This window comes from Zonotrichia albicollis, chromosome 4, assembly GCF_047830755.1.
Source record: "Zonotrichia albicollis isolate bZonAlb1 chromosome 4, bZonAlb1.hap1, whole genome shotgun sequence".
NCBI lineage: Eukaryota > Metazoa > Chordata > Aves > Passeriformes > Passerellidae > Zonotrichia > Zonotrichia albicollis.
In genome coordinates, this window is record NC_133822.1 from 7,665,039 (window position 1) to 7,689,551 (window position 24,513).

General features: G+C 41.6%; 1 protein-coding gene across 4 annotated transcripts; it reads left to right on the forward strand.

Moving 5' to 3' along the window:
- The first annotated feature begins 6,270 nt into the window (after positions 1-6,270).
- PRPF18 (pre-mRNA processing factor 18) lies at positions 6,271-22,653 on the forward strand. 4 transcript variants are annotated; one of them, XM_074538751.1, is made up of 12 exons: positions 6,326-6,425; positions 7,630-7,685; positions 7,758-7,835; positions 7,968-7,994; positions 10,786-10,890; positions 12,127-12,240; positions 13,998-14,144; positions 15,829-15,897; positions 16,608-16,748; positions 17,183-17,254; positions 19,403-19,558; positions 22,024-22,653. In XM_074538751.1, the coding sequence occupies exons 5-12, from the start codon at positions 10,870-10,872 to the stop codon at positions 22,102-22,104; spliced, it is 801 nt and encodes a 266-aa protein (XP_074394852.1). In that variant the 5' UTR covers positions 6,326-6,425; positions 7,630-7,685; positions 7,758-7,835; positions 7,968-7,994; positions 10,786-10,869; the 3' UTR covers positions 22,105-22,653. The 4 variants fall into 4 exon arrangements, with proteins under 4 accessions (XP_074394850.1, XP_074394851.1, XP_074394852.1 ...); XM_074538749.1 differs by lacking the exon at positions 7,630-7,685 and having other exon boundaries at positions 6,271-6,425; XM_074538752.1 differs by lacking the exon at positions 7,968-7,994.
- The last annotated feature ends 1,860 nt before the right edge of the window (positions 22,654-24,513 follow it).

Sequence of the window (24,513 nt, forward strand, 5' to 3'; positions counted from 1 at the left end):
ACTTTGAGAGATTTCTTGCCTGTGTTGAATAGAAGGTAATGAACTCAGAAGTACAATACTTTATGCTCAACCATTTATCTTCTATATGCATTAAAGTGGAAGAAAAATAGATGTTTTATGTGCTTTTATACCATCCAACAAGATCTATTTGGTGTTTAGATGGTGTCTGTTAATACAGCTAAAATGTCTCAACCCCAAGGGATGTTAAGTGTAGATATTCCTTTGGGGAAAAATGCAATGCATGCAGTTTGACAACACAGTCTGTATTTGCAGGGCTTAGTCCTGTAACTGCACCTTTCCTGGAAAGACTTTGTTGTTTGGGTATGTGTAGTGCAAACTGATGCTGGGAGTAAGGATGTTCAGTGCTTCACATCATTTGCCCTGCACTGCTGGAGTGCTAGAAAGAACAGCTACAAAAATACCAACAACAGCAAAAAACCAAAACCAAAGCAACAAAAAAAGGCAGCATGACCATTTTTCTCCAAGATGTTTTGCATTCTTTAACAGCCACAAATGGCCACTGCTGTCAAAAAAGCACAGTCTCCCTAGTGACATCTTGGGACCAATTCCTTAGGGACTCTGATGACACAGTGCCATTAGCTGAGCCACAAATACTGTTCCTGAAACAACAGAATTTTCATCAGCTATCTCACATATCAGCCAGTTTGGCAATAATTAGCTGTTCTTAAATGCAAAGTGTTTTAGAAGCAACAATGAGTTTTTGACACCACCTCAGTTTTACAGATAAAGCTGCTGGGATAGGAAAGACTCATGCATCCTATAGACAACCTAAACAATGCTCATAAACATTGTCTGGTCAAAATCAGAGAATAATTAACAGCCAAACATTATTTCAAGTGTGTTTCTAAAAGCCACACTAGCCTTACTAACCAGTAACATCCATATGGATGTCACTACTTCCCTAACTATTTTAACAGTGCATTCCGGAGGTGTGTCCTGGCAGACAGCAGTTGCAGGGGCTGACTTACCATGAGAACTAATCAAGGGATACTTTAAAAAGCAAAACAAACCAAATTCAAATGCTGCCTTCATGATACACAGATGCCATACACTTTAGCAGATTTATGTTAGAAATGTGGGAACCTTTTTTCTGCCATTTCCTCCCCAGTGAGCTTTCCTTGTCTTTGCAGGACGATTTGGACACCTGTGGTGGAGCACCACCTCCAATTTCTTCCTCAGCCTTCTCTGTAGCTGAGTGTTTCTCTGACTGTGATCTCCTGGAGATTGTGTGCTGTTTGGAAAGGTGAATAAGAAAGTGAAAGCCCAGAGTGGCTTAAATTGACTTAAATGAAGGGGATGGGCCCATCCCCAATGTCAGGGTTGTAGGGAAGTGCAGTTTGCAATCCTTAGCAGCAATACTAACACCTCTGACAGAACAGCTGGAGGTGCCCGTAGATGTGACAAGCTGGAGGTACCTGTAACAAAGTAGATGTGGGGGCAAAGAATAGGGAATTGGGTGGGTTAATCCCTCCCAGAAAGTTAAGGACTGCTTAAATTAAAAAAGAAAAGACAGACTGAGTGTAGAACTCCCTTTGCCAGAAATGGACATACTTAGTCATGGTGTAAAGGCAATTTTATCCAATGTCTTTTTTGGTATAGTGTTTTGAAGATGAATAAAAGGAACCATGTACTTATCTAAAAAGGGTTTCCAAGAGTCATCTGTGCCCTTGTTACTTGAAATGAGTTCCGCAATCTTGGTCAGCTGCAAGGCATCAGTTCTGCCTCCTGTGTGCAAGTGAAAGCATATGCTGGCTGAACTGGGGTTTTCCCTGTTCTAATATCAAATAGATAAGTGAAACTGGATGCCCATAAAGATATGACCTGAAAACAACTAAATGTAAACTGAATACAACCACTGAGAGCAGTCAAAATTATTCTGATCTGTTTTACCACTTTGGCAAATAGATGACATCTGGGTTATTTGAGTGAAACTGGGTTATTTGAGCTGCCTTCAATAATCTGTCTGCAGGTTGGCAGTTGGCTTGCAGCAGATAAAGCTGAGCAATCACTTAGCCAGCTAGAAATTGGAATGAAACACCTCATGTATGTTTTAAGCTTCTATTTCTATTGCTTACAAGGCTCTTACAAATGTTCCAAGATTTGGAATAACTTCTAGATTTCCCTTTCCAGTCTTGATTTTATATTTAATGTTGTGAAGGAAATTACTTCAAAGTAGCTTTGTGGTTAACTCTGTGGGGTTGTTCCAGAGGTCTGCAGAAACCTGGATATGGGGAAAACATGGGTAACACTATTGCTTCCAGACCCAAGCTCAGTTGCTGGGAGCTCTCAAGACTCTGCAAATGATTTTGTGAGAGCTTAAAGACCTGACTGCAGCCCTGACAGCAAATATCATATTTATTAATCATATGAGAGACAGAAACACACAGCCATAGTGGTACCAAACCAGCAGGACTGCCCTGAAATCAAAACAGGAGCAGTAGAAAACAAATAGTCAAGCTTTGGATTTATAGCAATGATCTAATTGACTCTGATGAGTAGAGTAGTGCCATGTATGATAAACTGATAATTTGAAATACAGCTGGAAAAGCACACATTTCACTGTGTTAAAAATATCTTATACAGTGATGTCACCTAAGGCATCATTGCATACATGAGGGACTGGCACAGGGAAGGAATTGTCTGCTTTCACAACACAGTTAACCAGTTTTCACACTCTCAGGGCTCCTCAGAACGGTGGTGACTTGGAGAAATCCTTTTGCAGTGTGGAGGAACAGTTTCCACTACATGATCCAAGGATGAGATCTCACACTGTGAGCTTTCATGAGCACCATGGGTGTGTCCAGCAAGTGGAGCTCCAGCTGCCCACCCTAGGGCCAAGGAGCAGATGTGAATGGAGACAGAGCATGAGAGATCAGAATGGAGCAAGCAGGCACCATGGCAAATTGCCAGCACAGATATTGCCTCAGAAGATGTTCTGAGGAACAGAGGAGCTTTGAACGGTGTCCAGTCAAGACCTGACCCAGCCATCTCAACAATCCATGTCCCTCAGAAAACGCTGCCCTGACCTCAAGGCAAAGAGGAGTCAAACAGATTTGCCATCCTGGAGATCAGACAGGAAGCAAGAGTGGATCTCTTCATAAGGTGTCAGGGAAAGAAAAAAGATGCCACTTCTTCTTATAGATTAGAAGGTTTTGTAACCTCTTCAAAAAGAAAAATCTCAAACGGATGAATGACACCAAAGATTTTGTTCTCTCTTTCCTTTTTTGTGGGAGATATTGGTGAATGTCCTCAAAAAACCAGAACCAACATAACTACAAATTTGCATGCATAGTAACTCTTTTGGGAGATGTAGTACTCTGGAGATTGCCACTTCTTGTCCATAGGACAGGACAAAGTCTTGATCACAGAAGGGATTTACATTACAGGATGCTTTGATTTGGAAGCAAGAGAGCACAGAACCAGAAGCACTGGAAAAAGAGCAATTGTGGAAAGTTAAATCATCAGTAGTGAACTTTTAGGCAACTTTTAGAGGTACAGCATTTCTTTCCAACCTTGCCAAAGTTGTTTCACCAACATAAACTAATCAGCTGCTTCTTTGTCCCTTTTACTCCTCCCCGACACCTTTAAAAAAACAACAAAAACCAAACCAGTGACTCTTTGTTCTAAGAGTCACCTGACAGTAACTGCATCTTTCTCACAAATACTGTGTGAAAGTTGGCTGAATTGTGAGTTGGCTTTCCTCCTTCTTCTTGGACTGTCTGTAATTGAGATACAATGTGTATCATGATTTAATCCCCAATGGTGCAAAGGCTCTCACTCTTCCTCAGCCACAGAGGGATGTGGGAGAGAATCGGAAGAGTGAAAGTGAGAAGACTTCTGGATTGAGAGACAGTTCAAGGGGACAACAAAGGAAATAATAATAATAATAATAATAATAATAATAATAATAATAATAATAATAATAATAATAATAATAATAAAACAAAACAAGTGATGCACAATGCAATTACTCACCACCTGCTGAGCAATGCCCAGCCAATTCCTGAGCAGCAGCCCCCAACCAACTTTCCCCCCATTTATATACTGAGTGTGATGCCATACAACATGGAATATCCTTCTGGTCAGCTGGAGTCAGCTGTCCTGGCTGCCCTGTGTCCCCCAGTCTCATTGCTGGCAGGATATGAGAAGCTGAAATGTCCTTGACTCAGTATAAACTCTGGTTAGCAAAAACTAAAGCATCAGTGTGTTATCAGTTATTCTCATACCTGATCCAAACCACAGAACTGCACTAGGTACTAGGAGGAAAATTACCTGTATCCCTGCCAAAACCAGGCTAGTGTGAGACTGGAGCAGGAAATGAAGAAGGCCTAAGGCTGTGTGTACTCTAGAGTAAATGAGGGGGCAGCAGGCACTATGACACAAGCATCTGGATTCCTTTACCATGAAGTCCACTACAGAGTATTCCTCCAGCCTCCCAACTTCTGCCCTTACCAAAATGTGGGCACATTCCACCAGGACTCATCCAGAGACATTCTTGGATGCTATCACCATCAGATGTGATATAATTTCCTTTTAGAGAGCTCTGAGAAGCGTAGGAGGGCAGTTCCTGCTTCCTCATTGCAAAGCAATTGCATTCAAGCCTGAGGTAAAGCAGTGCACAACTTCTAAATCCAGAACCCTCCAGCCTGGGGTTAAACAACCCCTGTAAACCACTGTGCCATTTTCTACAAGGAAGAGTCATGACACACAGCTCAGGTTATCTAAAGTGAGTGAAAAGCCAGTTGTGGTTACAGCTCTCCAAAACAGGATCTTACAACAGGGAAAGACAAGGAAGAAATCTGTGAGGACCTAAAGGTGAAAAAAAAAATTGAGAGGAGTTCTTAATTATTCTTCAAAGCTTTTCTGGTTTTCTGCACCCTTTGGACTTTACAAGCAACAAGATGGAAATAGCTGGAGAAAATCAGGTAAATAAGGAAATATATCACAAATGCTGTGAGGCTGATGACAAAAGCATTTAGCTCTGGGGTGTGCACTCTAAGGAGCTCAATCCCTACCAGCTGTCCTCAAGGCCTGAAGGAAGCAGATACCAGATATCTCAGGCATCCCACCTTCCTACATAGCATTTGCACCCTGTGTGGCTGGCCAGTAACCAGGCTCATTGAATAATTTAGGTTGGAAAAGACCTCCAAGAGCATCAAATCTAATAATTTACCCTGCCAAGTTCACCAATAACCACATCCCTACATCACCCCTACCCATCTTTTAAATGCCTCCCAGGACTGTGACTCCACCACTTCCCTGGACAGCCTGTCCCAGTGCTCAACAACACTTTTGAAGAAGAAATTTTTCCTGAGGCCATGATTTATCTGATATTAGCTGTCATTTGCAACCAAGGCCCATGGCATGAGGCACTGCGCAAACACAGTCAGAGAGACTTTTCTCCAAAGATTTTTCAAGCTAAACAGAGAAGACAGCTGAATAAATTGCATGCAGACTCTCTTTAAAGAACCTGTCAAGCATCCTTTTGTAAAACCAGCTGTACTAAAACAGGGAAAGACCCCTGTAAAAATGATATTCCACCTCTTTTGCTAGATTCCTTGATGCAAAGCAGCTATATTTTGGCTCTGTCTCATAATTACTGTCATTATAGCATTGTTGGAACCCAGAAATTCCTCTGGCTGCCCTGGAGGGCTCGAGCCCTGCCCGGGGGCTCAGAGACCTTGGCACAGAGCCCCAGGCCCCTGTGCCTTTGATTTAGCCCTCAGAAAAAACAATTATCAACCTTTATATGAAGAATTACAAGTCAAAAGAGTTTAAGTAGAATAATAGTTAGTTTGTCACGTGAAAAATGGATTTTTGGAGTTTTTAGAATGGGCGTTCAGGGGGCAAGATGGAGGAATCTGGGCATGTCCAGCCTCTCTGCTTCTTCTTCTTCTTCTTGGCCTCCATATTCTGCTGTGATGTTGGCACTTATAGATTGGTTTAGAGTAGAAGCTCACTGTCTAGCATAGGTGATAGGTATTGGGAAATTATGGTAAATAATGCACATGTAGTTTTTAGTATAAAAAGACAACACCGCCCCAAGGATGGGCAGTGCACTTCATACCGTCTGTGTATCACTATAAATAATCTGCTTCCATCAACAGCATGAGATTACATAGATACTGAACAAACCTTTGCTAATATCCAGTCTAAACGTCTCCTGGCACAACTGAGGCCATCTCCTGCCATCTCCTCTCGTCTGTCATTGTCACTCGGGAGCAGGGCCTGACGCGCCCCTCCCGCCGCTCCTCCGAGCCACCAGGGGGCGCCACGCGGCGTCGCGGCCTCCCTGGAAGTGACGCTGTTGTTTTCCTGCGGCGCTTCCCGAGGCCGCCATGGACATCCTGAAGCGGGAGATCAGCAGGAAGCGCCAGCAGCTGGAGGAGAAGGAGCTCCTGGGGGTGAGGGCGGCCGGCGTGGACAGCAGGAGCCGCCCGGGCTGGGGGTCCCGGGAGGGGGGCGGCGGTGAGGCGGGAGCGGCCCGGGATGGGCCGGGGCAGGGAGCGGCCTAGGCCGTGATGAGCCAGGATGGGATTGGCAGGAGCCGGGAGGAATTTGGGGCGGGGGCGCAGCTTGGTTTCAGCCTCGCTCTGTTCCATGGGCTTTGGGGCTGGTTTAGTTTATTTCGGGCACCGGGAGATGAGAAATGTCAGTGCGAACTTTGGTGAGCAGAGTGCGGTTTCTTTTCTCCTCACAGCCGCGTTCTGCCCATACCCGGGCAGGGTCTGAGGTCTGTGTGTGCCTAAAAACCCCATACCCGGGCAGGGTCTGACAGTCTGTGTGTGCCTAAAATCCCCATACCCGGGCAGGGTGTGATCGGTGTGTGTGTGCTAAAAACCCCATACCCGGGCATGTCTGAGTGGTGTGTGTGTGCCTAAAATCCCCATACCCGGATAGGGTGTGTGTGCCTAAAAACCACATATCCCTGTGGAGTGTGAGCTTTTTGTGTTTGTCTAAAAACCCCATATCTAGGCAGGGTATGAGTGGAGTGTGTGTGCCTAAAAATCCCATACCCAGGTGGGGTGTGACAATGTGTGGACCCCTAAAAACCCCATATCCAGTCAGTGTGTGACAGTGTGTGTGCCCCTAAAAACCCCATATCCAGGCAGGGTGTGAGCAGTTTGTGTACCCAAAAACCCCACAGTACAGCAGAACCTCTTTCAGGGGTGTCTGATTTTGGGTTTTGGCATCAGAGCCTGAAGGAGGGAGCTGTGGTCAGAGGCTGTTGTATGTCAGGCCAAGCATGAGGGAAGAAGTCGTAGTTTGTACTAATCAAGGAAAATGCTTTGGGTGACCACATTTTCCATCTGTTGTGTGTCTGGAATGTCTTTTGAGGCACATTTCTACAAAGCTTCTCCAAGCAAGCTTATAAAATACTGTGTGTAAATGTGATCTCGCCCACCTCCTTGATTTAATGTCAAATGATGTGTTTACTATGGTTTATCTAAACATCCTGGGTCTGGTTGTGCATGTCTGAAGTGAAGCTTTACACCAAGGCCTTACATAACAAAAAATTTTGTTTTCTAAAGTGCTGGCAAGCACATTGTACTTTTAATTCTGCTTCTACATATATCCTGCAAAGTAACTCTATATTGCTGATTTCAGAGGTGCTTCCAGCTAGGCATCTCTGGGAAAGGATGTAGCTGAATTCACCAAGCCAAGTAAGAAAGTTTGAGCCATTTTTGCTCAACCATGCAAAATTCTGAGCTGGTAACAACTCTCTTCTCTCTTAGGGCAATAAGAAATATTTCAAACGCAGTGAGTTAGCTAAAAAGGAAGAGGAGGCCTACTTCCAGAGATGTGGCTACAAGGTATGGAAATTGTTCTTCCAGGACTTGCTGTGTTTATTTTGAAGTCTGCATTTTATTTTTTTTTACCAACAATATCAATGTTGTTAATGATAATTGTTGTTCTTTGTTCAATCTGTTAATGTTATACATTAGCCTGTAAATGAGAAGCCACCTGGAGAGGTATGACTTTCCAAAACCATTTTCAATGCAGGAAAAGATATGCATGACGTACAGCTACTTAAGTTTGTGTTATGGTTTGCCTTTTGTTTCCTTTTTTGTTTGTTTGTTTTTATTTGTGGAAAGCATGAAGTGGCTCGGGATCAAAGCTTGTCTTCCTTTCTTATGAAATTGTGTTGTTAGGCATGAACACTGGATCTGATATAGCCACCTTCCTCCCCTTACTGAGAAAATGGAGACATTTGGATAATTTTATCCCATCTTCATTGTCAAAACGTCCAAAAGAAATCAGTATAGTGTGGGTGTGCATCAAAAAAGATTTGCCGACTCTCCTAAATTTGTATTTGGGTTTTGGCCATTAACCACCCAGCACTGAAGCTGTGCAACAACAGCATTTATGTTCTTGCTGGCCAAATATTAGAAACAATTGGTAACCTGGGGTGCATTTTGCAACAAATGCGTGATCTGGAAGGCTTTATCTGCCTTGTAATGGTGTCAGGGCAAGAGTTTCCTGAAATGGAAAGAATGTTGTTGTCTTTTCCAAGTGTGTGTGCCTGCCTGCCTGCCTGACGGGGTGTCTGGGAGGGGGATGCATTCCCTGGGGAAGACAGTTTCATAATCTTGTTTGCTGTTAGAGGGCACAAATAGGAGCTTTGTTTTCCAGTGACCTTTACCCAGTTAGTGACTTATTCTGAAACCTTGGTCTGTTTGTGCACATTTGAACGTCGGTGCCAAAACGATTCTGGGAACGCGCAGCAGAAAGTCCTGGGAAAGCTCTGGGGATCCAGCTGCTCCTCCAAGGGCACATGGCTGCCTGCTGCCTCCTGGGCATTAGCTGGAATTCTTCAGAACCTGATGTGATTCAAGTGGAGTTACCTGTGCTGCTGCACAGCAGTTTGGGTGTGAAATGCAACCCTGACAATGGTTTTAAAATAAGTTACTTTGTTAAATTTGGTATCTTCTTAGAGCCTCCCAGATTTCTGCATTGGTTCTTTACTCTGTTAATGAGACATGGAACACAGACTGATTTCCTTTTAAATGCAGGTGCTTTTTTTACTTTGCTTAGACTTAATAAGTTGGAATAATTTCACTTGCTTGAAGAAAGCACTGAAACAAAATAACAGTGGTAAAGATACTGCTTATAACTTGTAGTCCAGCTGACAGAATGGATCAAATCTTTTCTTCCTGTGCTGCTATCTCTTTATGATTTCAAGAATGTTTGTAAGTTAAAATTTATATGTATCTTTCTGCTCTGGGACTAAATTTAAAAAAAATTTACACCTTCTTCCATATTTTCTGTCCCCTGTCAATTCCTCCTTACCTGCATTGATGGCAGTTTTATTTTCCCCCTCCCTTTATGTGTTAAACATTGATTTAATTGTCTTTCCCTTGTTCATTCCAAACATCTGTACTTGTAGGATTGATTTTTTGATTTTTTTCTGTGTTTGCTAAACCAGCATTGAATGTAGATTTGTACATCTGAAATTACTGAATCTTGTTGCTGAAGCCCCAGGGGTGGATCCATCCACACAGAGTCACGCTGACACCTGAGCAAAGCTGGCACTGTGTCCTGAAAGAATAAAAAGCCTATTAAAAATAAAAAATAAATAATTTCTGTCCAGCACCTTCCTCAGATTGATCAACCCAAATACAGGCTGAAAGAATAAAAAGCCTATTAAAAATAAAAAGAAAATTTCTGTCCAGTAACTTCCTCATATTGAACCCTAATAGAGGCTGCCCATGCACAGGGAATGCTGCAGGCTGCTCTGGCATTCTTTGGATTGTTTCCCTTTTAGCAAGTACAGAAAGGAAATAAATGAAGAATGAACAATATATGAGTGAGCACTGAAGAGGTTTCCTCATTATAGGAATATTACCACCAGCAGTCTGCTGCTGCTGTCAGAAATGTTGAATTTGAGCTTATACAGGGAGCTGTAGTTACATGGCTGCTGCCTCAAAGTTACTTTGATCAAAGAGTTGCTTTGCATTATTAAAATACTGAATAATGAAGAAGAGAGGCTCTCTTTGATTCAGGGACCTTCTTTTAGGCTAAGAGGAATCCTGTTCCTATGAGGAGCTGTGTCTTTTTTTGGGTTTTTTTTTGTTTTTTTTTTTTACCTGTAAGAAGCAGGCAAGGTTGTTAGAGAGGTGCATTACCTAAAACAAGGTTGGAGAGGTGCATTGCCTCTCAAAACCCAACAGAAACTGGATCACTGCTAACTGTGCTGCAGGTAATAAACACTGTAACTGGCCCTGGGAGAGGCAGCTCCACTCTCACCCTGCTCTGGAGTTTTCCTTCCTGTCCTTCTGGGAGCTGCATGAGGAAGTGAAGCAGGCTGGGAACAGTCTCAGTATTTGTGTTTGTCAGAGTATTTTTTCTGTTTGAATAAATTCCCCCTTCTGGTTCATCACACATTGATGCAAATGGTCTTGCATGGGTAGGAAGGATGGGACAGGGGCAGGAATCAACAGGCAGAGGGTGGATTTGTTATTTTTGGCACCAGTGCTGGCATCTACCTGCTGAAGTGACAGCCAAACTTCAGCAATTGTCCTTTCTGTTTGCTGGACAGAGTGCTTCCTGCAACCTGCAGCAGTGTTATTCTTGATATTATCAAGAACTTTTATTGTTTTGTGAGATGCAATTATGGACTATAAACCCATAAAACTATGAAACTGAAGGTTTATTTAGTCATACTAAAGTCTGTGTTCCAGAGTTCTCTATCTTGCCATCATTTCCCATCAATATGTGGGTTTGTTTCCATTGCACAGGAGTAACTTTGTCTGTTGAATGTAGGTACAGCAGCAGGAAGAGGAGGAGAAACCTCTGGCTACATCAAATCCAGTGCTGGAACTCGAACTGGCAGAGGAAAAGTTACCAATGACTCTTTCCAGACAGGAGGTAAAATCAAAAACCATAAACTGACTCCTTGAGTTCACAGCAAATGCACCTGAAATTTATTGTTAGGGCTGTTCCATCCAGTGAGCTGTACTTTTTATGGCAGTTTTATTTAAAAATAAGCTTCCATTTTTTGCAGTTAGCAGTCATTGATTATCTTTGCTTATCAGGGCTCTGGTGTCCAGTTGAATGCATAGGGAGGTGCAGATGGGTAGAGCCTCTCTGTTACAGGGATTCACACAGATATTTTATAACATTTTACAGCTCTTTCAGAGAGATCCTGAATATCAGCATTGCTCTTGGATAGTACTGAAGATGGCATGCTGATTTTTTCTGAGATTTATTTTTCCCTGAGCTTCTTTTCTTTGTAACTTGTTGGTCTGAGCACAAATTTAGAAATCATGTTTTGGAAGTTCACCTTAGTCTCTAGAAGAAACAGTGCTAAAGCCAGAGCAGCTGGGTTGTGCTTTGCCTTTTCTAAGGGTAAAAATGCCTGTGTGGATTTAAGTTCACAAACAGATCCACACCCCAGAGCAGAAGCAGGAAGTTCAGAAGTACAGAATACACTCTAATCTTGGAAATACTGAAATTCACAGCTGAGGTCATCCAAGCATGTCACACCTCCCCTTAATTTGTCAGGATATTCAGGTTTTGTAATGGGGATTGTTGGTTTTGTGTTTGGTTTGAGATTTGAATTGAGTTGAGGGAGGCTTTTTCCCTTCTGTTATATCTGCTTTTAAAGTAACTATCCCATTAGATTTTGGGACTTCATATTTCCCAAATGCTTAAAGATGGGGATTTTCAGTAGATCATCTCCTAGCTGTGCTGGGACAACCTGCAGCCCAGCTCTTCTTTTTATTGCCAAGACAAATAGGTGAGTGAGATTATTGTCAAGTTCCTTTGTGATTTTGAAAATGGTTTTTAAGCTCTGCTAGAGGAATTATTTTTGTGTATTTGTTTAAACAAGTCAGAGCAGGAAGAAGTTTGGCCGTATCAGCCAGCCTGGGATTTTATGCAAAATTTGGATCAGTAATATTTGGAATGACCTTTCACTGAAATACCGTGGGAATTTTATATTTAGATTGTAAAGTGTCTGGAACATTTTTTGACTGCTTAAAATATTGCCATTTCCTCTCCAGTCTAGCTCAGCTTGTTATTCTAAGCAAAGTAAATAAATCTGTCATTCTGGGTTTTATTTTGCTTCCTTTATGTGTCAGGGAGTGCTTTGATTCTTTTCAGGTTATCAGGAGGTTACGAGAGAGGGGTGAGCCCATCAGGCTCTTTGGAGAAACAGATTATGATGCATTTCAACGTCTGAGGAAGATAGAAATTCTTGCACCTGAAGTGAACAAGGTAAGCCTGGCTCTTAGTTACTTATTCATGGTATAAATAACCCTAGAAAAGTTACTGAAAATAATTTTCAGTAGCTGTTAATTTTCAGGAGGAGGGGGGTAATAGACAGCAAAGAGAATATGGCCTCTTGTCTCTTTTAAAATTGTTTTTATTTGCTGAGAAACTATGTTAAACATCAGATTTTTGTGCATAATTCTAATTAAGTTACAGAGTTCAGCCCTATACAGTTGGTAAAGGGGCTTTCAGGTGGCACTCATACCCCAGTTTGTTCTGCCCCTGCTTTTTAATGAGCGGAGAAGTCATTTACTGTTAAAATAATCCTGTGTTTGTGATTATGTGCACCCTGAGTTGGCACAGGTAACTAAGAGCTGCATACTGTGTCTCTGGGATATAAATGATTTTTCAAATTCTTGAATTCCAGAGCTGTAACTTGTTGTGGAAGTGTCATTTTCCCCTCTTCAATTTAAAGTAGCCATCAACTCAAAAATTGACTTGAAGATCTAATTAATTTATTAGATTTGAAGATCTAATTAATTTCTTCATTTTGTCTTAATAATGATCAGTTAAGTGAGGAGGTACAATTGAGGTTTGTTTTGCATTCACTGTTAACCAAATTTACAGTCTTCCTAACAGAGTGACAATTTGCATTTTCTTCCCTAATTGTGGCAAACTGAATTGTTTTAAATATCTTTCCTGGGGCTGCCCATAAAAGGGAAACCTTTTCCTCTCCAAGTCTTTAAAGTAAAGATAAACAGATCTGGAAATAAAAGCTCTGCTTATGAAAACTTCCCTTCCAGGGACATTGATCACAGGAGCAGGATTAGGAAATAGAGAGCCCAGAAATGGGGTTGTGCTGGATTTTTGTTACGTGTTTCAGCCACTCCTGCTGCTGTCTGGGGGGATTCTGGATGTTGCTTAGTCAATCAGCCTTGTGGTTCAGACATTTTTAGAGTAACTAAATGATTAATAGAAATGCTCCAGACAGCTAAGTATGATGATGGAAGAGAGGAAGTAACTGTGCATATCCATTCCCTGTGGAGTAGCTGAATTTATCTGAGGGTAGGGAATGTCATACTCCTTTATAGAGCTGTATATTTTATGTCTCAAGATGAGAAGGCAAATCCTTCAACTGTGGTTAAGGTGTGTTTTGTTCTATTTGAAAGAACCCTTTAACTTTATATATGGTTTTAAACTGATTCTGGATTTTTTATTCACCTCTTCTAAAGCTGAGGGTTTTAAACAGTGAATCTATAGAAAACATTCTGCTATGTTTAAATAATTTGTAATAAAAGGAAGCAATATTATTGTTTTATGTCTGCCACTGAAGGAGTGAGACTTATTTACAGCTTTTTTCAGGGCAGATGTGAGGACTTGTAGAGCTGATGATGGTTGTGGTCTGGTTTCCATTTGTTTTGGGGTGGTTCGGTGCATTGCTTGGAGAAAATGACTTGAAGAAAGTCTTAGAGGTTGATTCCATCCTCCAGGCTTTTCTTTTGGTGAAAGTACTGTAAAAAGTAATTTTCATAGGTATGAGTGCTTCAGAAGTTCATGCACCTGATTTTTGTTAAGTGCTGAAGTTGTTGGAGTTCACTTAAATTCAAACAACACCAAACTCTTATGTGTGTTTTTACAAAATTTGCACTTTAAACAGAAGTTTGATCCTCACATTGACAGTACTGAATTGCTTTTATTTACTTGAGGGTTTTTTTATAAACCAATCTCTTTTTTTTTTTTTTTTCTTTTTTCCTGTTTCCTAGGGCTTGAGAAATGACCTGAAGGCTGCTTTGGATAAGATTGATCAGCAGTATCTGAATGAAATTGTGGGTGGCCAAGAAGCAGGAGATGATGACTCCCAGAATGACCTGAAGGTCCATGAGGAGAATACTACTATTGAAGAGCTAGAGGTATGGGATAGGTCATAACTAAGGGATGTTAGATGTGGTTTGTTGCTGTGAGGAAGCTTCAGGATTGTTTAGACAAAGTTGTCTTTTTTTCAACAGCTGACTTGGGCATTTTGGAGTATTCTTAAGGAGAAAATTTACAAATGAAAACTCTAATGGTCTTTTTTTACAACATTTCATCCCAAAGGGGACAGGTGTTGCCTGCAAAGACAGTGATACAGTAGAGATTCATTCTCCAGGATTTCAGAAGTAGAAAATTTAATACCAGTACATTACTGTTCAAAAATGCCAAAGCCTTTCTAATAAATATTTTAGAGGGTAATAAAATCAGTACCAATTAATTTTCCCTATACAAGGAGGAAGGACTGAAAAATAGACACACAGAAAAAATATCTGATATAAAAACATCTAGGACCTAAAAAAAAAAAAAAGGCATCAGAAGTAGACCACAGGAAATATAAGTGCAGACACAATGTGTCCCAAAAACTTGAGTACAAATGGCTGCTCTGTTTTGAAAGAATCCTGTGTTGTTTGTGTGAGTAAGTGCCAGGAAATGCATTCAGCACCTGGTATTTCAGGATTATGTTTGGAAAAGCACATTAACTTGAGCTGAAGACTTTTACCCTTAATCTTCAAAACTCTTTGCAGGAGTTAATCTTCATAACATCCTTCCAAAAGTGTGTTTAAGAAATAATATGATTTATAACTGAAAGCTGAAGTATATACATTATTATTAAAAAATAGTCTGGGTTTTTTGTTGTGGTGCCAGGGGTTCTGGTTTAAAAGAATTGCAGTACCAGAGTGGATAGCAGGAGTTGTATTGGATCTGAATTTTATTGATATGTTAGCTCTTAAAATGACCCCTTTTTGTGGTAGTAGGGCAGGCTTGGTTTGAGCCATGCAAACAATCTTTTTCTAAGAAGTTTGAAAACACTGCATCTTAATTTTGTGTTCACTTGCACTTCAGCTGCATGGCCTTGAGCATGAAGGCTTACATTGAATTTGATTCCAAATCTAGGAGATTTTTAAAAATAAAACTCACTTTGGAAACATGAGGGCAATGGAAATAGATTGTAAATCCAACTATGCCCACTGGAAAATGTTTATAAAACGTACTGTTAGTATTTACAGTTTTGAGGTTTTGGTAGGATGGTGGAGAATTGGAGCATACAGCTGGGCTTTTTTAGTGGTTTGTTGCTAGATTTTGGGGTTTTTTTAAAAATTTTGTTCCCTCAAATTCACAGTTGCAATTAAATGATAAAAAGCCCCAGTACATCAGAGAATTGAAATAGCATAACAAAATAACTAGGTTAATTGATGGCTTTGGGGATCTCAAAAAATGCAGTGCACCCACAGTTCCCCTTAATACAGTGCAGTCAGACAGCTGCTAATTATGCCAATAATTTAGTAGTAATGACTGAAGAATTACTGTTGCATTGACTTTTCAGAAATAATCCTATTGCCCTTGTGATGTAAATGTTTTTAATAGATTAATGAATTTCAGTAGCATTTGTAGCTGTTCCATGACCAGTGTTTGGGATTTCTTGTGGAATTTATTGCACAAACTGCAATAAATTCCACAAGAAATCCCAAACACATGGTTCATGCAGTGAACCATGCTCTGCTGTGGTGGTGCTGCCAGACTAGACAAAGTAGAAATAATTGCCCTTTTTTCCCCCTTTTCCAGGCTTTGGGAGAATCCCTAGGACGAGGTGATGATCACTATGATATGGACATCATAACCAAGTTCTTGAAGGTAACAAACTCAAATTATTCTATAGTTGTGTCATATTATTAATGCCATGCAGAATACATTTCAAGAATAGAAGGATGGGTTTCAGCTGCTTGAGAGGAAAATCTCTCCTGTTATGTGTAAGATGTGGGTTTTTTGAAATGCTTGACACTCCACAGCTTTTGTTAGTCACAGCAGTGCCTTGTGCCAAATCTGGGAAAGAGCTCTTGGGAGAGCAGCATTCTTCAAAATCTGCTCCTGCTTTTCCAGACAAAATAAATAAGGTTTTGATTTTCATGTGATATTTGAGGCAGTTGTCTGCAGCTGCCTCTGTGTGGTAGTGGCATCAAAACCTGTGGGGGAGTTTCCTTGGAACAGTGCAAGCTGAATTGGAATGTCACCTAATATTGGCAGTGAAATTGGAGAGTTTTAAAGGAAGTCCACAGGTTCAAGTGGATGGCAGGAAATTGTTTCCTGGCAAGAAAGCTGTGTTGCCTCTCAGCTGAGTCAGCCAGTGCCTGTGTAGCTGTTGTGGTAATCAAACTCACAGCAAGAGCTGCAGCTTTAATTAGTGTGTGTACATTTAAGATAACAGAGTTGTTCCTATCCCTCTGAAAAAGGTTTAACCTTCCTAACTCAGATTTCTCCAAAAAAACCTCACCTTGCCTTGCTGGCTTAGCCCTGTGTTCTGTCAGTAGATGGCACCATGACACAGCTGTGCTTGCTCCCTGCAGTTCCTCCTGGGAGTGTGGGCCAAGGAGCTGAATGCCAGGGAGGATTACGTGAAGCGGGGCGTGCAGGGGAAGCTGAACAGCGCCACCCAGAAACAGACCGAGTCCTACCTGCGGCCGCTCTTCAGGAAGCTCCGCAAAAGGGTGAATCACCTTCAAATGCCTCTGCTTTGCTTCCCAAGTCCCCAGCATCAGGGCCCTTGCAGGAGAGGGGATAAGTGAATTGCTGACAGTTTCTGTATCTACAGCTCCTGACACCCAGTTCTGGTTTTATCTCAGTGAAATCTGCCCACTCCCTGCTTTTCCAGCTGTTTAAAGCAGCACCTGCTCCCTGGGTTGCAAACATGACAGAAGATTGGGGTTGCATTTTGCACTTTGCCATCAGCTACCAGGTGTAACCACTTAACCTCTCCTCTTCAGATCCTACATCTGAATAATGAACATGTTTTCCTTTGTGAAACTCCTCAAGCAAGGGTTGAGGAGTTGCTAAACTTTGCATAAATGCTGAGTAAGATGATTTTCCTGGGCTGCTGTTCTAAAATAAATGTCTTTTTTTTTCTTTTCCCTCTCTCCTGTAGACACTTCCTGCAGACATCAAAGAATCAATAACAGATATTATTAAATTTATGTTGCAAAGAGAATATGTGAAGGTATGTTTGTTTGTGCTTTTCCTTTTGTCATGTTCATGCTGTCTGGATGTAAAAGATTGAGTTTATTGCTTCAGCATTCCCATATTTTTTTTTAATTTTGAAGATGCATAGCTGGAAATACAACATCTATCCCAACAAAATAAAAAATGGCTGTGAAATGTTAGGCTCTAAGTAGTGTTTGATCCACAGCCTGACAGAAGAGCTTTTGAGGTTCATGAAACTGCACAGCTTTGTAAACATGAAGAAAATTTTCCTCAGAGATGGGTATATTAAGCTGCAGAGGCATTCCTCAAGGGGAAACCTGATGTTCTAAGGTTAAGTGAAGGTATTTAATAGTAATAGGGTGTTGATGATTAATTAATTAGGAATTAATTGAGGCAAACGGAGTTATTGGATGTGAGGCACTGTCCCGTTCTTTGTCTAAACTCACATTAAGTGGCCTGGTAAAGCTGAGGTGAGTTAATGAGAAGATTTTTTGGATGAAGTCTGCTCACTGCAGGAGGCAGAAGTACTTTAGGACACAAGATCAAAGGTAGTATTAGGTTTTATTTGTAGCTGCCTTCAGAAATGAAACTTAAATACCAATAGCATTTGCTGAAGCAGCTTGTATATGCAGAGGAAACTGAGCTGTCTTTTGCCTTCAAATTTCTAGTATTTCTTACTATTCTTGTGAGGATTTGACATAATTTGTCAAGTAAGCAAGCAAACCTTCTTTTGATGCTGAAAAAAACTTTGTATGGCCTAAGGCAAATTTAATCCAAATCATTTGGAAGCAGAACTGAACACGTGGGATGTATGATAGTGGGGTTTTATTTCGAAGCATTTTTTTCTCTTGGTTGTCATCATTATGTGGAAATTCCCTTTCCAATACCTTCTCAAACTAATGAGCATGCAGGAATGTGGTGCATCTCTGGGTTCATCAGCAGTGCTTCTCTCTCCTGGAGGTGCTTGCCTTTAAGTAAACTTCACAGAGATTTTGGATGACTTGAGTACACATTTGGATGTTTTGTTTTTGTTTTTTTTACATTAGGCTAATGCTTTTACAGATACTCACATCCTTTTCAATTTTACTTTCTAGAAGACTTGCTTCTTTTTGTCTGCTTTGGTTTTCTGTCTCTTTTTGCCTGCTGCTTGCTTTGTGCACCCTAGTGAATACTGTCACCCACAAATTCTTGCTGCTTTGTTAGTCGAAAAGCTTGGAAGATTTTAATTTTGAAATCAATGTATTGACAGCAGGCAAATGCCAGAATGCAAGTTGTCCACTCAGCCTTAATTAACCCTGTTGTGACAGTCCTTCAAGGGTCTTTAATTGCTTGTTCACACACTGTTTCATCACAAAAGTATATTTAAGTCACCAAGAGGGTATTTCACTAAGACTGTCCAGATTCTGCCTCATGCAGGTGATGACTAAACTCTGTCCTCTCCTCAGATTTGCTTTAGGTCTGTCTGCCACCCCTGCCTTGTTCATTATTCACCTCCCAGTCTGTTCAGTGCTAGCTGGAAAGAATCTGCAGCCACTGGTCATGATTGCTGCTTCCTATTGTCCAGTTTCTGAATAGGAGGTCATAAATGAACTCCTTATCAGTGAGTTTTGTAGCTGCTCTAATAGAGAAGGAATGTCCTGTTCCATGTCCTTCAGGTTTTTTCTGTAATTGTATCTGTCACTTGCTGGTTCTCAGTTGTTATGTTGGTTTTTTTTCAGCTCTATACTTCTCTTCCTTTCTGTCTTTCTTTCTATTAATTTTCCCTTTGAGTTTTATCCCTGTTTTTCCCCAGGAATGTTGTCTGTGTACAGCTTTAAAACAGGATCTGTGCTTTTGATGGGGAAATTCCTGATTGATTTACTGCTGCCACTGCTCTGGGTTACAAATATAACCTTATTTAACCAGAGATGGTTGAGTTGAAAATAATCCCAGTAAACCTTAGTTTTGGTCAAGATAACCAGACTGCCTTATCCAGTTCTTTTTTTTTCATGAGGGACAGTGCACAATCCTTGCTTCCCTCGGAGTTCCACGTGGGAAGGTGCGTTGTGCAGTTGGTGACACCAGATCAGGGACACCAGATCAGGGACACTGGAATGGGGCTTTAAGTGCAGCTGGCAGTGCAGAAATGCTTGGTGTGGTGCTGAGTGTGCCTTTCCCTGTGCAGGCCAACGATGCCTACCTGCAGATGGCCATTGGCAACGCCCCCTGGCCCATCGGCGTCACCATGGTCGGCATCCACGCGCGCACGGGCCGCGAGAAGATCTTCTCCAAGCACGTGGCCCACGTGCTCAACGATGAAACTCAGAGGAAATACATCCAGGTAATGGCAGCTTTGGAAATCCAACAGGTCTGCTTGTCTGGGGGGGTCTTTGAGAAACGTCCATGTCGTGGTAACATGAGGTGATGTGGTATCAGGTCCCAGAAATGGACAGGTTTAGTTTGTGTCCAGCAGAACATCCAGGTAACAGCAGCTCATCCTGGACATGGAGGCTCTTCAGTGCTGGGCCAGGAACAGTCTCATGGGTTTTTCTGAACTGCTGTGATCCTGCATGGGCACCAAAGCAGCTGTGGAGACAGGCTTGATTCTCCTGAGGCCTCTCACTGCTTAACTCCTGCTTTAAACATGCACAGAACTTAATACTGTAAAATTCAGTCCTACTGACTATTTCTGCAACTAATATGTAATAAACTAATATATACTATATACTAATAAATATACTATAAATACACTATAATAAATAATATATTATATACTAATATATACTATATACTAATAAATATACTATAAATATAGTATAAATAATATACTAGATACTAATATATGCTATATAGTAATATATAATAAATGCATTCATTAAGAAGTTCAGGAATCTGGGCTCAAAATTCCAGGTTTAATTCCTCCTGGGCATCATCATACTCATGTGGGCTTCTGGTTGTGGAAATAGTAGCAGTGCTGTTTTTCTACTCTGTCCTTTCCACACAGTGGATGGACAGGGCTGGGGAAACAAGTTTTCTCTCTTGGTATTGGTAAATGTGTTTGGCTCTTGCCAGTTGCAGTTTCATTGAGATAAAAAAAACTTCTGGGTTAACTCTGGAACCTTCAGAGGAGCATCATGGAGCTCAGAGCTCCTGGTAGGGGAGATATTTATAAATGTCTTCCTTCTTCAGCAGCAGAACTCCTGTTGCTTTTCAGCTTCTGCAGATGTCTGCAAGGAAATTGCTTGCAAAATGCAACTTCCCCTTCTGCTCTGAGTCTCTCTGTATTTGGGCTATGAGCATAACCTTTGGTTTCTCTTCAACTCTAGTTTTTAATAGCATAACCTGAAAAAATATCAATGTGAAGTCACGGGGGCCTCCAGACACTTAACAGAGACAACAAATTAAATGTGACCAATTATTTTGTAAGGTGAAAATTGGCATGTGGATTATGCATCTTCAGAGTCAGCCTCCAATTATGCTTGGAAGTATTTAATGGATAAAATAGTTTTAAATTAAATAATGTTGTTGTGATCTGTGTCATAATGGTGAATAATTCATAGAATAATTCATAGAATCACAGAATGGATTGAAAGAGACTTTAAGAGTCTGTCAAGTTCCAACTCCCCTGGCAGGGGAACCTTGCAGACCAGGCTGCTCAATAATTGGCTTTCTCTGTCCATTTGCCACTCCTGGGCAGACGGATCTCTGCTCTGGATCCTTGCTTGGTCTCTCTTGGCATAACAGAACCTTGTGGGAGATGTGTGTGAATTCCCCAGTTTGTCCCTTCTCTGCTTTTGGGGCTTCCTCTGTTGGCCAAGGAAATCCTTGAGTTCATCTTCCCACTGGGAATTTCATACCTCTGCTTCTAAATTACCCAACTCACTGCAGCACCAAAACAGAGTTGGCTTTAAACATGTATGTTCTTCATGTTTAAAGATATTTGGGTCTTGTTTGGCAAGTTTGGTTCAAAGTGGACATGGGATATTTATTACCTGTGCTCCCAAGGGAACTTGTTCCTGATTGCAGCACTCTGGAGGGAGAACATCCCAAACAAGGAGTCATTAAGGTGCTGGGACAGCCTTTCCATGCTTGCCTGCATGAGAAGGGCCACAGCACCATCCTGGGGAATCATTTTTCCCTGAGTGAGGAGCTGCCTTCCATGGGGAGAGTCTCATGACAGGGACATGACTCTGCCATCTTGGAGTGCAGTGTCACTGCTGAATGACACCTCCACCACAGCATTGCCTTTCTTCTTTGTTAGACTTCTCTGTGTGACTTGAAAGAAAATAATCACAAGGTTCCTGTCATGTTGGGTTTTGGCAGTTGATGCTTTGGAAGAACTGCAAAGTCCACATTCTGCCTTTCCTCCTTGATAGCTTCAGTTTGCCTCTGTGATGTCCTGTGTCCACAGTTCTCCTCCTGAGAAGTGTTTGGGTCTTGTCTTGGTTCTGCAGCTTGTTTTGAAATTGCTTTTTGCTCTTTAGAATTAATTTTAATATTCAGCTTTCTTGTAAATATCTTTAATTATGGTATCATTTGTTCCCTTGGTGATAAAGAGGGATTAAAGAATTGCTGTGACCCTTCACTGTGAATCTTACCAGGTGGGCTTGAAGCCTTTTTGATTATGCCACAAACTCCTCTAATATTGAAAAGAACCTCAAACTTTAAACAGAATAACTACCAAAATAAAAATCCCAGCCTTTTCTTTTTAATTCTTCTTGTTAAGCTTAATAATACTGTAGGCTGTTAAATTGTTCAACAGCTGCAGCCTTATGACAGAATTGTCCTTGTTTTGTTACTTCCCAGGGGCTGAAGAGGCTCATGACCATTTGCCAGAAGCACTTCCCAACAGACCCCTCCAAATGTGTGGAGTACAACGCTCTGTGAGGCTCTGCTGGGACTCATTTTGGGCTCCAGCACCCAGAGAGGATGAAGAGGCAAACTCTGAGCCTGAACACCAACAAGAACTTGGGGTGGGCTTTGCCAAAAAAGCAGAAAGGAGGATTTTTTGTTTTTTTTTTTTACAGCTTCCTTTTTCCAAGCCCCATTTATTTAGGTTTATTTTGAAATCTGTGCTTTTTGCTGAACACATCCAATGTACAGCAGAGTCATGGGTTTTGAAGATTTTTAAGACCAAGACAATGACCAAGGGACAATGCACATGACAACTGCTTTTATTTCAGTTTGTTATTCAGGGAACTGTGCAAATTGAACTGTTTCCCATATTTTAGAGCTTTAGATGAGTCTCAGCCCTGCAAGGAGCATATGTGGAGCTTTTTTTGGCTGCTTTTCCATTGGAGACTGATGTGGGGAGATGATTAGAGGGAAGCAGTTGAATCTGAATCTTGGTTATTTCTGTAAATATAAAGACTTTATTGGTTAATCTTTCATGTGGTATTTATCAGGAATAAAAAAAAAAGGTTTATATATTTCTCAGCCTCAGTGCAAAGAGTTTTTGATCTTGAATGCATCTGATTTGGCTTTTTTTTTTTTTTTTTGTGGTAACGACATTTTTAATATAAACCTTCTGGGCTTGGGGGAAGTAATCTTACGGCTCTTGAGGCTTTCAAATTCCATTTTTATACATCTGGAGAAAATTTTCAATCTGCTGGGCATTGCAGAGAAAATAATTAGGACCTCCCATGACCATGAACAGTATTTCTAGCAGCCACAAATCTTTACCATTGTGTATCCTGACTGGGGATGGTGAGGAAACTCATGGGAACGGTGATGTCTAATTCTGCATAAACAGTGAAATATTGAAACTTTGTTAGTTTTGAGCAGAAGAAATGTGTCCCTATTGCATGGAATGGGTTTGTCTGGGTCCTCACCTCAGCTGGGAGCAGAACTGGAGCCCTGTTCTCAAGGGTGACCTGTCTCCCTTGGGTGTTCCCGTGTCCTGTGGCACAGTGAGGGATGCTGGGGGGTGTGAGCTGGGAGGAGTATCTTGGACAAATTCAGGTTCTTCTGAACTCTTACATTCTGAAGTGCTTCTTTGGACACAGATTTTCAGTCTGAAGTGTTTGACCCCAGAGAAAATATCAAGAGTTTGGAAGTAATAAAATGAGGCTGATGAGACGTGGCTTCTCTTGGGGGAAGGGCCTTTGGGGAGGAATTTGGGATTTGTGGGGAGCAGATGTCACGAGCATGGAAGAGTTTCATTAACATTTCTGGTGATTTTCTTTGAAGTGCTCTGTCCAGATACTCTTTGGGGGCGTTATTACAGTGGAAACATTTGTAACACTGCAACTTTATCCCTCTCCCCACCCAGACGGTTTCCTGAACTGTTTCTAAGTCTTTATCTTGACCTTAGTTTTGAACTCTGTAAATAATTTAGGGACAATATTGTCCCTTGTTCAGAAAAGCTGTAATTTCCCTGGAAGCTGCAGCAAGTGAGTGGCCAGGAGATGGTTTAAGGAGCATTGTATCATCTGCTTTAAGGGAAGCAGATTCCTCAAGGGGATCTGTAATAGTGCTGGATGGATTTTTCCTTCCTGCCTTGGAGCTAATTATTGAGAATTTTAATGGTACCCTGAGTGCTGGTTTGAGTGGGGATGTGCCTCCTGTAGGGATGTGAATTTGGGGCTGGAATGTCTTGGTCTGATCAGGTTTGAAGGAATGCAGCTGAAGCAATGTTGCTCCTTGCTGACAGTCCCTGAAATACAGCTTGAGTGAATCCCATGATGGAAGAGCTTTATCCCCTTGCAATCCCTGGAATGGTGCTGTGTGGGGAACTGAGGAGCTGGGAACTGCTTTCTCACGGCATATCAGGGTAAGAATTTCCAGCTGTCCAGCACGTGAGAGCCAGCTCTGGTCCTCAGGGGCCAGGGGGACACTGTTACAGCAGCTGCTTTTCATCATGGCTTGGAGGCTCCTTGCAGCTGGATGGCCCCAAATTGCAGCTACCAGACCGTGATCAAATAGTTAATAATGCCTCTTAGCCAAAAAATCCCAACCCTCAGTCTAGTCCAGGGAGGGGTGGGTGTGGTGCAGCTGTCACACTGCTTGACAGTTTGGGGGTTTTTTTATTTTGTGGGGAGGGTATGTTTCAGTTTAGCAATTTACTTTTCCCTCTAGGCTTTTCCAGATGTTTATTTCTGATAATTCCTGCATTAGGCGGAAATAGCTCTGCTCAATCCTAGGACTGCAGCTGAAGTCATGAGTTCACCATGGTGGGGTCTGGAGTGGTTTTGGGACTTCAGTGCCCCTGGGCATTTGCTGCAGTCCCTGAGCCTTCCCCAAGACTGGCTTGGAAGGGCCTGTGCAAGGTGAGCTCCAAAACCATTGGTACGTGCC